The 16,715-nt window shown below is 42.0% G+C and overlaps 1 protein-coding gene across 1 annotated transcript in view; it reads left to right on the forward strand.

The window, feature by feature from the left end:
• kiaa1549lb (KIAA1549-like b) overlaps positions 1–16,184 on the forward strand; it is a 111,781-nt gene extending 95,597 nt beyond the window's left edge. Inside the window, exons 18-23 of the mRNA XM_056279384.1 lie at positions 11–143; positions 8,313–8,711; positions 8,797–8,891; positions 9,296–9,444; positions 10,747–10,892; positions 14,930–16,184. Coding sequence (XP_056135359.1) covers positions 11–143; positions 8,313–8,711; positions 8,797–8,891; positions 9,296–9,444; positions 10,747–10,892; positions 14,930–15,202 — 1,195 coding nt within the window. The 3' untranslated portion in view covers positions 15,203–16,184. The remainder of the gene's footprint in view (positions 1–10; positions 144–8,312; positions 8,712–8,796; positions 8,892–9,295; positions 9,445–10,746; positions 10,893–14,929) is intronic.
• The last annotated feature ends 531 nt before the right edge of the window (positions 16,185–16,715 follow it).

Below are 16,715 nucleotides of genomic sequence, written 5' to 3' on the forward strand. Positions count from 1 at the left end.
TACCCGGCAGACACTCCCAGGTGGGGCAGCCGACATATCGCAGCAGACAGAGCCTGAACAGCCCCAGCCCAGGAGGGACAGAGATGGACCTCCTTGTGATGCGGGAGAGACCAAGGAGAGGCATTCGCAACAGTGGCTATGATGTAAGTCACCTTTTTTTTCTATTTAACCTGACTTAAAGATCCACTCCCAGTTAAAATCACATTTCCCAAACTTGTATTTTTTCAACCGAAGGTTAGTTAATGTAAAGTTACCCAAAATGTTTTAACTGCTGCTTTGAAATTATGACTAAAGAAAGCCCCTTGAGAAACTGTTCTCCTGGTGGTCAACATAATTAAGTCCTTGGTAATAAATTGCATCAACTAATACCCCGATTTGATTGAACAGTCAGTTCGTTGTCATCATCAGTCTGTAACCTTGTCTGTTTTCAAAAAGTTGCCTAGCAACTTTACGCAAGTAGCCAAGCTTGCTAGCCATCAATAAAGAGTCTTGAGAACGCAAGGCCACACCTCCTCAACCTTGTGAGGACTGGCTGTGCTCAGAGAGAGGGTGCTAAAGCAGATACAACAGATCAAATTGTACTTCTGAAACTGAAAACATGACACTCCTGACATTAATATTCCACACCAAAACTTGTCTGACTTAATTAAGTTCATTGGACCGGATCTGTAAACTGGATAGATAATAGACAGCATGATATGATGAACATTAAAAAAAGGATTAAAAAAATGGCATTTTCAGAACAGTAACTAATAGTGCATAATTTTCCTTGATGGTCGACAACACATCTTTTTAACGAATTGGAGAAACATAGAAATGTGAGCCAAAGGTGTAGTCTTTTTTGTAACTCACTGTAGTCATAATTTTTTTTTCAATCAAATTTAAGTTCACCGCTGTCGGACCAACCGTATATTCTTTTGTAAAAGAAAGGATTTTGAAAATTTTGGAAACTAAATGTTCATATTTGTCTGTGGTTAAAAAATGCACTATATCATCTAAAGCTGTGTTAGTTATAGACTCAGGTTAATGATCTTATGGGGTTAATGTTAACAAATCAAGGCAATAAAGTTAAAAGCAAGACCAAAAAAAAAAAGAGTCAGATTCCCGTAATGGTATCATTGTACCAAGCGGAGCATAAAAGTATTAATACTTGCTGTCAGGGCTGAATCTATGATGTTTGGCCAAGGCAAGGCTCTGTGCAGCAGGGGTGGATCCAGATTATTTTCAGGTGGGGGGCACAGGGGGGAACAATGGTTAACTTGAGGGGGGGCACCCAAAAGTGACAACAGAAATGAAGGTTGAGCCACCGACCTCTCTTTTCAACATTTAGACTACAAAGTGGAAACAATTACTTTTCTTAAATTGTACAATTACACAGTGTATTTCTGTCTTTGTGGTTTTGTTGGCTACATTAACTCTTTCACTTTATAAGGAAGGTGCATATGCCTTTTTAATTTTGCACAGTAAACATTAAAATTCTGATGGACATGTTCCCTTGTTTATGATGTTCTCATCAACATCTGGCTCTTATGTACAATCAGGGACGCTGGAAGGCATTTTTAGTTGGGGGTGCTCTAGGTAAGCGGCATACACGATATGCTGTGCGTGTAACCCATTGATCTAAACAGACAGGATGATTTTAGACAAAGAACCTCACATGAGGCAGAAAGCCAAAACGATTATATAATTGCACAGTGCACACCAAAAGAATTGTGAAACCCAACTTGGCATACCCATGATCTAGGCTTGCGCAATGTACAAATCAAAAGAAATTGTCTCTGACTCAGTTACCAAAAACTGCATTAACAATATGTGCATCAGTTCAATAACTTTAACTCTTGCTACTGCTGAATTAATAGGCAACTGTAAATGTTTTAAGGAGCAGAAATAGAAAAACAACCAACTTAAACTACTTCGTAAATATTGTAAACATCAGAGCAACCACAGAAATTACACATGGGAGAGAGTGCAGACGGAGTGCCAGACTACAACAACCCAGTTCCACACAAGTGACAGACACAACAACCTCTGACACACACTAAGCCAGGTTAAAAAAAAAAACAACCCATAAAACCCACCAAAACAGGTTACAGTCATTAAAACTTAAAGCAATAAGTATACAGCCCCACTCTGCAAACCCCCCTGCTGTCCTTCAAGACTTTTGTCACAAATCACAACCAGGGAGACTGAATATTAAACAAGCATGGCGGCAGGAGTAAATATCTTGTTTAAATCGTGTTTAGAGCCTCAAGACTGAAACTTGTTTTTTCATGCCCTGTAAAATTTTTCCATAGCCTTTCGCCAATTTGAAAAACCTCCTTCAACAAATGTGCCGTCAGCTCTTATGCGCTCCTCATTAATTAGTTTCTTTGGTACAGCAGAGCAACATGTGCAGCACAAGGCTTTATCTGTCTCTTACACACAATGAAGCCATTTCCACTATTGAAAGCAACGGAGTTAAATGATCTTGAAAAGCCTTCCATCCAAAAAGGCCTGGATGGAAAGTTAAAATCCGGTTGGTGAAAAGGCTCCATAAGTGCGCTGACAGTGGTGCTCGCTTCATCAGTTGGTTCTTTGTTTGCAGCCGCGGGTTTAGCTGAAGGCCCAACGTTAGTTGGCTGGATGGGGCTAAGCTCACTGTCGCTGCTGGGGCCGCTGCTAGTGTATCAGGGATGGAAACCGAAGTGGCTGAAAATAAATCATCAGCACTCATCCTTGGAAGTTTCGCTTTGGTAGCGTTTTTGGAAAAAAAAAAATCTGAAATTCTCTTTTGTGACATTTTCAAATTCACTCGCTATATGCACACATGTTGCGTGTGTAACTGAAAGGACGTTCCCCTGTAGGTACGTCATTTGCAATCAGCAAAGACAAATATGATTGGTTAATACACATTATGAAAATAAGTAAATATTTCTACATAAATATATAAAAAATAGGTAAATCAAATGTAAAATAAAAATAAAACCTTCACCCTCTCTGCTCATATTACTACACCAAACCCAGAATATCCCAGTAATATATATATATATATATATATTTAATTGCCAATGCAGTTAAATAATACAGAAACAACACAAAAAGATACAGCCAGTGATTCCAGTCCAATGCACTTTTTGTCAAATTCAGCGAATATCTGCTCATGGTCTGCTAGCCGTCCGTTCTGTATGTGCGCTGAAAAAAAATCCAGCGTTCGTAGACAGCCCTGGCTCTGTAAATGGGTAGCAAACAATTTGGAATTTCAGCCAAGAGAATTCCTATGGTTATTTAGAGTGCAGAAGACAGAACTGCGCTTTTGCCACAAGGATTTCTAGTTCACCGCTGCATGCAATTTTGCACACGCGTACACATCAAAACGTAGGAAGCCACTCACAAAGAAAAAATATTGGGCTTAACGTTTATTGTTTCTGAAATATGAGCGTCTCTTTGGAGGATGCACGTCCTATAGATTAACGTTATGTGACCATATATGGCACACACTAGCTAAACACTAAATCTTTCAAGTTTCTGCCGTTTTTAAATTGCGGTAACGTCCTCAATTCTCACTCTATTCGTACACATGATACATCAAAATGTTCACCAACTTCCTTGACACATCTACTACTACTACTTTCGGCTGCTCCTGTTAGGGGTCGCCACAGCGGATCATCCGTTTCCATTTCTTCCTGTTCTCTGCATCTTCCTCTGTCCCACCAGCCACCTGCATGTCCTCTCTCATCGCATCCATAAACCTCCTCTTTGGTCTTCCTCTTTTCTTTTTTCCCTGGCAGCTCCATATTCAGCACCCTTCTCCCAATATACCCAGCATCTCTCCTCCACACATGTCCAAACCATTTCAGTCTTGCCTCTCTTGCTTTGTCTCCAAACCGTCCAACCTGAGCTAATATACTCGTTCCTAATCCTGTCCTTCTTCGTCACTCCCAGTGAAAATCTTAGCATCTTCAACTCTGCCACCTCCAGCTCCGCCTCCTGTCTTTTCGTCAGTGCCACTGTCTCCAAATCATATAACATAGCTGGTCTCACAACCATCTTGTAAACCTTCCCTTTAACTCTTGCTGGTACCCTTCTGTTGCAAATCACCCCTGACACTCTTCTCCACCCACTTCACCCTGCCCGCACTCTCTTCTTCACCTCTCTCCTGCACTCCCCATTACGTTGGACAGTCAACCCCTGGTATTTAAACTCATACACCTTCGTCACCTCTACTCCTTGCATCCTCACCATTCCGCTGTCCTTCCTGTCATTCACACATAGGTATTCCGTCTTGCTCCTACTGACTTTCATTCCTCTTCTCTCCAGTGCATACCTCCACCTCTCCAGGCTCTCCTCAACCTGCTCTCTACTCTCACTACAAATCACAACGTCATCCATGAACACCATAGTCCACGGAGAATCCTGCCTGATCTCCTCCATCAACCAGTCCATCACCATTGCAAACAAGAAAGACACCTTGATGTAATCCCACCTCCACCTTGAACCGATCTGTCATTCCTACCACACACCTCACCACTGTCACACTGCCCTCATACATATCCTGCACCACTTCTACATACATTATTGTGACAATCATGATGTAAATAATATCTAAGCTGTGTTATGTATAGTTTTTAAGATATGAACATCTGTTTGGGGGGGTATGCACCCATAGAAAATGCAGGGATGGGAGGGGTGTATTTTTTTGGCTGTTGAGTTCAAATATCAACAATCTTTTCTTCAGAATTGCTGACTCCACCTTTACGTTGTCGCAATTTGAAGGCTTGCATGTTCTCTGGTGGTCGAAGCACACAATGATTGACGTCACCAAGAATCAATGAAAATTGGGGGGACACACAGATTAGATCACAAAGGGGCGGGTATCCCCCCCGTGTAACCATGGAAGAGCCGCCCCTGCTGTGCAGCCATGTGTGAGAAGTGAATCTTCAGCCAAGGTGTGAGTTCAAGTGTACCATCAGAGGCTCAAGAGAAGTAGTTCATTCATAATTAATTGTTAGGATTTATAAGCTTCTGTGATTTAGAAATGTATAATGCATTTCAGGAAGGGTGCTTTTTTCTGCTCTTTTGGCTCTTTCTGTCAAAATGGGTTTAAAGGAACTAAGCCTTACTCATACAGAATTCTACCGACTGACCCCCTCAAGAGTAAACTTTATCAACAACACAAAAACAAAGAAACTTAAACACTGGATTCAACATCCAGTGTTTCATTCATAAAAGAAAACAGTTGTAGGAAATAGCACTGCTGAATATCTGAGTTACTAAGACAGAGTCATTCTGTTTGGCACTTTACAGGACCTCCTGGCTAGCAGATTGGTCAGTCGGTCCCATAATAAAAATGTCACAACCTGCAACAGTCAATGTGGTCTTCAGCAGTCATGTGTTTTTAAGCTAAAGGCCAAAACTGTCTCAGGATCAGCTGGAGGCCTGATGTTGTGATTATGAATTAAATGAAAGTCTTTGCTCATGTCTAAACCCATTATGAATGGCTTCTATAATAGTTGTGAAATTTTTGGTTTCTTCTGTCGCAGTCTTGCAATTTTTGAGGAGCGCTGCAGCTTCACAATTTAATTTCCCCGCAAGGATATACAAAAGATGAACGAGACCTGAAAACATTAAGTCAGACCCAAACAACCCAAGTGCAATATATTTTTCATGAATTTTTTGAAACCAGATTTGCTCTAAAATAACGTCTGGTTCTTTGCTCTCATCCTCCCAGACTTATCACTTTTGACCCCCCCCCCCCCCATTGTAGGAAAAAGGCTTGGGTACACTGCACTTAGCCATGTAACCGCCCCGACTCTGCTAAAAATACAACATACAATGGTCTCTTCCAGCTGCACTCTCCTCCTGCAAAACACCCTGGCCCTATTAATTACAGTGGGAAAACTGTAGCCGCAGACCACATCACTGCGGATCCATGTCGGCGCCAGACTGTGTTGCAGGGGGACTGAGTTATGAGGTGCACTATGCCAGGTCTCCTAGGACTACCCCTCTATTCGCACAGGAAGTAGGCCAACTTCCTGTCTTATTCATTTATTACTAAATGACAGGGTTGCATACATAAATGGAAATATAAAGGCTGGAGGTAAGATATCTAAAATAAGTAGAGAAAAGGTACAAAACGGATTAGGTAATTTAGCAGGGTTAGGGATTAACGGGAAGACAAATTAATATAGAAGTGGGGAGAGGTTACTTGTAAGAGGATGACGGGGTGGAGGGGTGGTCTCACATAGATAAAAAGGGAGAGGTGGGAGGGAAAATACAACATGGAAAGAGTTGATCACACAGGCCTCCAGCGATTTGCTGCAGTGTTTAATTACTTGTCTGCAGTTTACTGGATTGTTTATTGCCACTGTTTATCTCGGGGGGTAGGACAAGAGGAGGAGAGATAGAAGGAGCTCAACATAACACACACACACACACATACACACACACACACACACACACACACACACACACACACACACACACACACACACACACACACACACACACACACACACACACACACACTGTCCCCCGGCTCTGCTTCTGAGCCTATTGGGACCTTGCAGAAGCACCACTGGATCAAGTCCGCCCAGCTGACATATCTCAACACCCCAGTGTGGCATTAGTCAAGTTCTGTTTGCTCAGTCAGCACCTCGTCAACAAACCCACTGTGAGGATGAGTCAGGGACTTTCTTATTGAACCTAAATGGAGGTTGTAATTTCACAGCCTTAAGTTGATTTTTTTTTTTTGGGGGGGGTGATACTAAGGAAAACACATTGAGTCATCAAAAGGGAGTTTTAATTTCTATTTTGCTGAAACCAGCTGTGAATCATGTGAATATTCACCCGCCAGTGTAGCTATCCATCCAGAGAAAATTAAAAATGAGTACATGGTTTAAAACCATCAAATGTCTCTGACAACTTCTCAGTCAGGCCCACGTTCACTCTACTGTAGTTCCCCCCACCTTTTTTCTCCCCAGTTGTACTTGGCTAATTACCCCACTCTTCCGAGCCATCCCAGTCACTGCTCCATCCCCTCTGCTGATCCGGGGAGGGCTGCAGACTACCACATGCCTCCTCCGATATATGTGGAGCCGCCAGCTGCTTCTTTTCACCTGACAGTAAGGAGTTTCGGCAGGGGGACATAGCATGTGGGAGGATCACGCTATTCCCCCAGTTTCCCCTCCCCCCAGGACAGGCACCCCGGCTGACCAGAGGAGGCGTGAGTGCAGCCACCAGGACACATACCCACATCTGGCTTCCCACTCGCAGACATGGCCAATTGTTTCTGTAGGGACGCCCGACCAAACCGGAGGTAACACAAGGATTCGAACCGGCGATCCCCGTGTTGGTAGGCAACAGAACAGACCGCTGTGCTACCCGGATGCCCACTCTACTATAGTTTTAAGAGGAATGTTGATTAATTGATTAGCAGTCGATGACTGAACCCATTGCAGAGTATGTATGTGGTATAGCCAGGTTGTGAGAAAACACAGTGTTGTGGTTGTGTATAGTGTTGTGATCTGGGGTACACATATCCCACCTTTTCCCCCCTGAGCCCATAGTGTTGCACATTTCAACATCCCCCTATCAACGCTAGAGACTTTTCAACATGGATAACTACAACAACAACAAATTGACCACTTTCTCCCCAAGGCACGTTTGAATCTTTTTTTTCAGAAATATCAAAGATTTGTAAATAATATCTGTTAAATAATTAAGCTCTGAACTGCAGTGTCCCTGCCTGTCTGCCAAATAGCGACGGTAAATCCTTGTTTTTCAACCTATGGCCCTTCCTCTGGAAGGAGTTACTTAGCAACGATCGCATCGCCAGCTCTAATGGGCAATGTCAGTTCATCCAAATCTGCAACATATTGATGTTTTACAATAGTCGAGTCAAGTCAAGTTTATTTGTACAGCCCAAAATCACAAAAGTCCCGAAGGGCTTTATGGTCAGTGCGATATACAATACCACTGAATAGGCTGTGCTCGTTTCTCTTGTCTTTATGATTGAAAGCACAAAGTCAACAAACGGGGACATGTTTCGTTGGGAGACTTCTCCATTGCTCAGTTCCTCAAATCACCATGAGTTCCTCAGTAAAGTATTTGAGATTCGCCTTCACTGTCACCTAAACTTCCGCTTGCCAGATCAGCTATTGGTGTCTTCAACCTTGAAACCGCCCATTTCTCTCATTTTCAGACTTTGGTAATTGGTTCAGACCCTACTCCTTGAAGTAGGGTCTGGCTAGTGTGACTATGTATGGTATGACCACACTCATTTTTACCCAGTCACTCACAGTACCTGCTCTTGTATATATGAATGTGTATTTTAGACGGAGCCTGAGTTGATTGAGGAGACGAATGTTGACCATTTAATGGGGCCAAGGGGATTTATGTATGGCCGGGCATTCAAAGCCCATTCGCAGACATCCACTCTGAGCTCACAGCCCTCTATTGATGAGGTGCGACAACAGATGCACCTGCTGCTGGAGGAGGCATTCAGTCTGGCTTCAGGGGGCCACTCCACATCTGGTCGGCACTCCCACTCCCACCACCACCAACACTCCAACCATCATAACCCACACTCCAGCCACTACAGCCCCGCGCCTCCTCCCCTGCCCTACACAGATGTTGTGACGAGCGCCCCCGGCACAATGAGCCCTGGACGGGGAGGCCTGCAGTGGGTGCCATCATACGGGGCAGATATGTACCAGTGCAGCCTTCCAAAACCTGTGAGTGAAATTATTATATTTTAATGTAAAACATGTACTTTAATGGTTATGAGGTGAAAAAAGTGACTTTCAATCTCTGTCAAAGACCTTTCGCTTCACCCAGCTCCCTGACATGGCTATGGGCTCTCCCCCACCACCTTTACCACCTCGCACCGGCCCCCCTCCGCAGACCTTAAGACGGTAAGTCGTCAAGAGTAAGCCCTACACTTTCATGTGTGTGTACACACACACACACACACACACACACACACACACACACACACACACACACACACACACACACACACACACACACACATACACACACACTCTTGTAACAGCTTACCTAAACCCGTTAGTACTTTCCTCATTTATTCGTATTCAAAATCATATTCTGTGACTAGATATCACAATGTAATGTGCTGTGTCTTGGGTGATTTTAGGTCTTGTATAAATTTTAATAACGTGCCGGCGCGTTGAAAAATGCCAAGAATATTAATGAGGCACATGCTCTTCGCGGAGTAGAGCAGCTCTGCCCTCTTGTGGCAAATCTGTGGCACTGCATGCAAGTTCAGAAAAGTGTCTCTCCTCTCTCTTCAACTAAGGTCATCTTCGGACTTGGGGCCTAAGGGTAGGAGCTCTGAGACATCTGTCACTGACATACAGTCTCAACATGACAGCAACCCCTACGGTCCAGTCTCCAGACCAGCGCTCACATCTGTCACTGCAGAGCAGACTCTATCCAACTACTCAGGTAAGCCTACATAAATGTCTTGTTCGGGTATATTTACACACTTCGTCCACAAGAATGGCTCTTTTCATCTGAGGGCTTTAATTCCAGAGCTCTATACATATTATATAAGGTATTTTGAGGAAGGTTTTAAGCACTCGAGTATGGACTCAGTGTGGAGTCAACATTTTGTCGGACTCAAGTCTCATCTCATACTTCACAGCATAATGACTCGGACATGACTCGGTCTCGGACAGCGCAGACTTGTGATAATTTTTCGAGATTGGTCGAGTACTTTAATTTATTTATTTTTGATTTTGAAATTAATATCAAACTTCCCCTGGGGAGATCAGTAAAGTCCAATCTAGTCTTATTTGTTTCATTTTCATTATTATGAATTGATGTCATTGGAAAACTGGAATCTGAAATAACCCTTTCTTGACAGGGAAAAAAAAAGCCTAAATGAATATTACAGACTTTTTTTATGATGATAGGCTATTTATTACAGGTGTAGTCATGGTGTTTAATTGGACTTTTACTGTTCTGGTGTAAGTCTTAAAAGAAGTTTTGGTCCCATTGGTCTTGAGTTGGACTCACCACCTTAAACTGTTTGACTTGACATGGACTTAATAAGCTTTAGTCTCAGACTTGACTTGGGACTCGCCCCCCTAAAGACTCGGTCAGGACTGGGTCTCGCCTCGAGTGGTCTTGACTACAAGGCTATTTTGAAGAGAAAGAAAAATGTTGTCTAAACGTAATCAGCCAGCATTTCAAAAATATTAATGATTCTATTAACACTGACTTCAATCTTATCTTGTTTCGCAAACAAAAGTCGAGTAATGACTCAAAACGTAATGAGTAATCCATAATGTGCCATCATTTCCTAAGAGTACAGTGGGTGTCAGATTTTGCAAAAGAAGAAAGCCACTTTATTTTTTCATTGTATGGTTACAGTGACATTTGTTTTCTGCATTTAACTCATCCTATTGTATAGAAGCAGTGGGCAGCTATGGTGCAGCACCTGGGGATCAACTCCAGTTCTTCTTTCCGTTGCCTTGGTCAGGGGCACAGACAGAAGTATTAACCCTAACATGCATGTCTTTTTGATAGTGGGAGAAAACCGGAGCACCCGGAGGAAACCCACACAGACACAGGGAGAACGTACAAACTCCACACAGAAAGGACCTGGGACAGCCTGGGGTTAGAACCCAGGACCTTCTTGCTGTGAGGCAACAGTGCTAACCACTGGGCCACCGGGCCACCTCAGCTGATGGAACAAATCTCTGTTTTTGTTGGAAAAAACCACTGTTTTTGTTTCCTCAACAGGAAACCCAATAACAGCTGTTTATGCCATCCCAGCCACAAGACATGGCCTCTCAGAATACTACACACCACCCACCTCCTACAGGAGCCCCTCCTGGATGTCCTATCCACCCGAGCCTGAGGATGTACCACCACAGTGGGCAGATTCTGTAAGAGAACCTATTACACAGCACCCAACATGCAGTCCTATTCAAAGATTAGGGTCAAAGGATAAATGAATTTGCCAAAAATAACATGATCAAAAGTGTTTAATCTCATCTGAGTGATGAGGTAAAATTTGCAGTACAGCACTAGTTAGAACTATCAACAACTGAAATGATTATCTATCCATCTTCACTGGGGTCCAAAAGACTGAGTCCACTACCAAGATCTCTTTATTTTTCATCATTCATCAAAAATGACCTTGCACTTGTAACTTATTTGATATATCTGAACCAAGATTACATCATTTTTGGAAACACAAGTCAAAATATTTTGACTTTTGTTGTTAATAGAATTGCTGAGGACACATATGAAGGGCATATGAGAACATATTAATGGAAATTAATAATTACTCAATATTTGTCATGTCCGCCATTTGCCTTAATTACAGCTCTCTGACACTGATTCTACAAGTCTGTGCTGAATTTGGGAAAACAAATTCTTCCTGCACTCTGAGAGCAGTCCAGCTGTCCTGTGATGTTAAAGTGTGTTTGGCTTTTTTCCTTTTTCAAGAAAAGCCATGCAAGGGAAAGCCAGGCAAGTCCAAACTTCTCGCTTTTCCTTGGACTTCAAATAGTCCTGGCAAAGCTTTAATGTGTGTTTCGGGTCATTTTATTGCTAGAAAATTAATCCTTTTCCACCTAACTGTAAGTCTTAAGAGATGACATGCATCTGTAGAACAGAGTGGTACTCCTCTTTGGTCAGTGTGTAGCTGAGTTTTGCAAGTAATCAGCCCTGCAATAGGTGAAACAGCCCCAAACCTGAATGTTGCCACCACCACATTTGACTGTAGGTTTTATGCATGCACTGTTGGATTACCTGTCCATGTGGCCACCACCTCACATAAACCCTACAATTACAGCCAGAAAATTCAATTTCCATTCATCTGTGTATTGTTTCTGCCAGTATCCATCAGTGTCTTTGATGCATCTTTTGGCCCATGCTCACCATTTTGACTTGATTTGGGGTCAAAGAAGTGGTTTGGAAACTTCTATTTTTCCATTAAGCACACATATTCTAGTTATCTTTAGACCAATTTTACTAACTGGGGTAAAACACACAATAATCAATACAGCATACATCAGCAGGAGTTAAAAGAAAGATGAATTTGATGCTGTTAATGCCGTTAAAGTGAGTATACTAGTTTAAAAAGGTGGGTTTTAAGAGCAGTTTTGAATTCTGTAATGGAGTCCAGTAAGCGGATGTGATGGGGAATGGAGTTCCAGAGTTTGGGTGCAGCATAGGAGAAAGCCCTGGCACCCATTTTGCTGAGGTTGATGGCTGGGAGTGCCAATAGAAGACCGCAGGGAGCGAAATGGAGTGTAAGTCCGAAGGAGGTCTGTGAGATAAGCAGGGGATACATTATGAAGAGCTTTGAATGTTAATAATAAAATTTTAAAATTCATCCGCTGTGACACCGCAAGCCAGTGTAATTGAATCAGCAGGGGAGAGACACGGTCAGTGGACTTTGAACGTGTAATAATCCATGCTGCAGAATCCTGGATGAGTTGAAGTCGGTGAATACGTTTTTTGGGGATGCCTGCCAGTATTGCATTGCTGTAGTGAATGTGTAATGTGACCAAAGCATTGACTAAGACTTCCGTGGAGTGTTGTGTTAAATCAGGACGTAGTCTGGAGATGTTTCACAGATGGAAAAAGGCAATCCGGGAGACATTGTTTATATGATTGGAAAACTAAAGGGTACTATCTAGGATGACACCAAGGTTCTTAGCCTGAGAGGAGACAGGTATGGTGGCTCCAGCAATGGGGAGTGAGCAAATATTAGTTTTTGAGAGTGTAGATTTAGTGCCAATGAGGAGTAGCTCAGTTTTACTACTGTTGAATTTCAGATAATTGTTAATCATCCATATTTGTATATCATGGAGACAAGCAGTGAGGATACTAGAGGGGAGAGTGGAAGTGGACTTAATGGACACATAAAGCTGTATATCATCAGCATAGCAGTCGAAATGGATACCATAGTGCCAGAAGATGTTTCCAAGAGGGAGGAGGTAAATAAGAAACAGGAGTGGCCCCAACACTGAACCCTGTGGATCTCCATGAGGAACTATCAAACTTTCTGACCGGTAATTATGAATTTGTACAAAATGTGCCCTGTCTGCAAGTTAGGAAACAAACCACTGATACAAAGTGCCCCCAACTCCAATGGCCAGACGATCCATGAGGAGCTGGTGGGATATAGTATCAAAGGCTGTGGTGAGGTCAAGGAGGATGAGGATAGAGAGTAGACCGGAGTCAGCTGCACGAAGGAGGTCATTAGTGATCTTAACTAGGGCTGTTTCTGTGCTATGTTTGGGGTGAAAGCCAGATTGGAATTGTTCGAAGAGATTATTGGTATCAAGGTAGATCTGGAGTTGAGATGCAACTACCCTCTCAAGGATTTTGGAGATGAATGGTAAATTGGTAATGGGCCATTATTTGTTTTGGTCATTAAAATCTAAATTTGTCTTTTTTTGTTTTTGTTTTTCCAGAATTTCTCTGATTAGGGAAACCTTCAGTGAAGGGGGAACTGTAACAGTGGACAGAGAGGAGTATATGATGGAGGTTATCAGGGAGATGATAGAGGGCAGGCATATTTTAACTAGGGTTTTGGTAATTGGATCCAAGTGACATGTGGAGGTGCCAGACTTAGTAATAACTTCAGAAATGTGATTTTCATTTGGAAGATTGAAGTCACATAGGACAGTGGATGGGGACAGTTTCATGGCGCTTGCTGATTGTAAGTCAGTCTGCATGATGTTAGCAGAGGCTAGCTGCTCATGAATGGTACTAATTTTGGAGTTGAAAAACTTCAAAAAAGCAAGAGCATTGTTCATGAGAAAGGTTACTTTTCATATTGGTTTAGCAACAGTGTAGGTGTCACAACAGTTTGAGGAAATAAATAAAATGGTATGCAAACAAAATCTATTCCTGAATGACAAATACCACATGAGTAAAAACGTTGAATTAGTTTTTGATGGATGATGAAAACCAATAGATCTTGTTGGTAGACTCTGACTTCCCCTAGTCTGTCTGTCTGTCTGTCTGTCCACACACACAGAGGGAAGGTCAGTTGCGAATTTTAAAGGAAACTTGTCAGTGGCATTTTAGGAAAAATTAAACATTTTCTGTTGAAAAGAAAAACAGCTGTTTGCTGACAGTCTCAGTATGACAGTATCACTGAGACAGAAATGCTTGTTTTCATGCTCCTATCTACCCCTCAGCAGGGTTGGGCATCAATCCATATTATGCGGTCTTCTTCCTCCCTTCCCTCTCTTTCATGAATATAAGATGGGTTCCATTCTTCTTGTCAGATCTATTATTACCCATGTGACCCTCCCTCCTCTCCTGCACCGGACTCTCTTTGGTTGTATGGAATGTTCTTTTTATTCATGTCTGTCTGCCTGTTTCAACCAGATGCCTTCACACAGTGTCTTTTTGCAGAACCAGTGTCATTTAGAAACCATTTGCTGAACTGAATTTATGGCTGCCGTTGAGTGGACACAGCAAAATACTGGGGTAGTTGAGCACATTTCCTAAATGAACACCTATTTCTTCTTTCTTTAGATTTTTCTTGTTGTTGTGGTATTAACTAGACAGTTTTAAATATTTTATGTCCACGTTCGAAAGTAGTCTATTTTTTTTGTAATTCAGACGCTTTTTTTGAACCAAAGTCCATCTCAGAATCATAGATTTTCACACTCTCATTAGATTCCGCCGTTATTTTGGTTCCTTTTTAGTGATTTCCAAGTTTGCAAGTGTTTTTTTTCCAAGTATGTATGCTTGTGTATATTTTCTTTTATCACGCATTTAATGACTTCTGAAATGCTGGTGCAAGGGAGACAATGTTCACTCAGCAGAATAAAAAAACAAACAAACCCTAGTCTGCTATCCTTTTGGTTATCTAATTGGCAGCCATTATTTTGGTGGGCAGTGATTATCTACTTGCCATTTTCTTGATGCCCTACCTGCCCTGTTTTCCCAGGTGCCCCTGCCGGGGTATGTGGAGGCTTTCCCCCATCCCCGCTACCCACAGAGCAGTCCCGCCAGACTGCCCCTGCAGTACAGCCAGGCCGCGGAGCAGCCCCCAACTGCCCCCACCACAGTGTCCCAGCAAAGCCTACCAGCTCAGACTGGGAAGAACATGGACAGCATGCCTCTCAGCAGCCTCTCCACCTCTGCACTAGTCCAAGCTATCCGCCAGGAGGTGGCCAAACTGGCAAAGAAGCAGAATGATATGTTTGAGTTCCAGGTGTAACTCGGCCCCCGCTCCCCTGGTGTCTGGGAGGAGGTGCACAGCATGTTACTCTTATTTCTTCTACAAACACAATGGTGCAACTCCTTCAGACAAACAGCTTTTCGATGTTTGTACTATAAGGACGGACTGATCTTCTTTACCCTGCTCATTTTTTTTCAAATTCTTGTCAAACCTCCTAACTAAAAGGTTCTAGATGGTGATGGTTTACTGAAACAAACTATCAGTCAAGTTTTATCAATGATGTCTCAACTACATGCAACACTTTGTTGTAGATATATCAATAGGAAACTCATTTCATTTTATCTTTTCTCCAGAATCAGGCATTTTTGTGAATCGATGCAAATTGAGGGGAGGGAAAGTGGTATTGTCCTGTTTGTACTGAGAGGACCAAACTTACTCTGAATAGAGGTTTAGGTATTGAACACAGTGTACATAATCATGTACAGAGTAAGAATATGTATCCTATCTCTTTTTATAGGGCATCAGTTTGAACAAAATGGGCTGCATTATAATATTGGTTAACTAGGCCTTCATAGTGTTATGTCATTCTGCAAAATCAGGTTTTGAATTCTCTACTATACTTTATATCTGGTATAAAATTGTAAAACCAGAACAGTAACAATGCAAATGGGACATCTTAAGTGGTCTTGTAATTTTCAAAACTTTAAACAATTGTGCTAGTTCCAAATTTCCTAGAAATTGAATAAAAAAGTTGGTTTTATCTGCTTTTATGGGTAAACCCAACACGGTATGCAACGGCCTAAATAACGGTACATCCTCAGTGGCTTACTTCATGTACACATAAATGCTGGTGAAAATTGTTGCTTCAGCATTCTGAAATAAATTTAAGCTAACATCCTTGCTTCATTTGTTTTGGTGTACATTTAAAGCTACACTGACTTGAAAAAGGTAAAAATTTATTCCAGAATGAATAAGTGGTGGTTACTGTATTGGTAATGTATGCAAATAAAATATACGTACTAAGCCCGAAGGAGGAAGAGGCATGTATCAAATGAAGCTAACGGCACTGAAATTTAAACTTTTGATGTTATTATAAGCTATTTGTTCAGTCATTTTTCTCAAACACATTGCTTAGAAGTTGTGACCAGCTCTCATCAGTTCCACAGGAGTTAACTTTTCCAGGTTTATTGACAGCCACATGGAGTGATCATCTCGGACGAGCAGACTTATTGTGAGTCCTATGATATTTTGATGCAAGCAGAGCCCAAAAGCCTTTGGCAACAAAGTTACCCTGTTTGCTGTCGACAGCAGTGACACACTTAGTGACACACAAACTGTTAGTCTTACAATAAATCTGGTGTCAAGGTTTTTTTTTTAATGAACCTACTCTATAGGCATATCATATCTTGGAATACTTTAACTAGTCTTAGACCTGTTTATTACATTGGTATGATGAGCATCAAAATACATTACAACTGTAAATTAGGCATTATTGAGACACTTATGACAGGCATTTGTATAATTTGATCCCTAAAATGCACTAGTCACTAAA

This window comes from Lampris incognitus, chromosome 4 (assembly GCF_029633865.1).
Source record: "Lampris incognitus isolate fLamInc1 chromosome 4, fLamInc1.hap2, whole genome shotgun sequence".
Classification (NCBI taxonomy): Eukaryota; Metazoa; Chordata; class Actinopteri; order Lampriformes; family Lampridae; genus Lampris; species Lampris incognitus.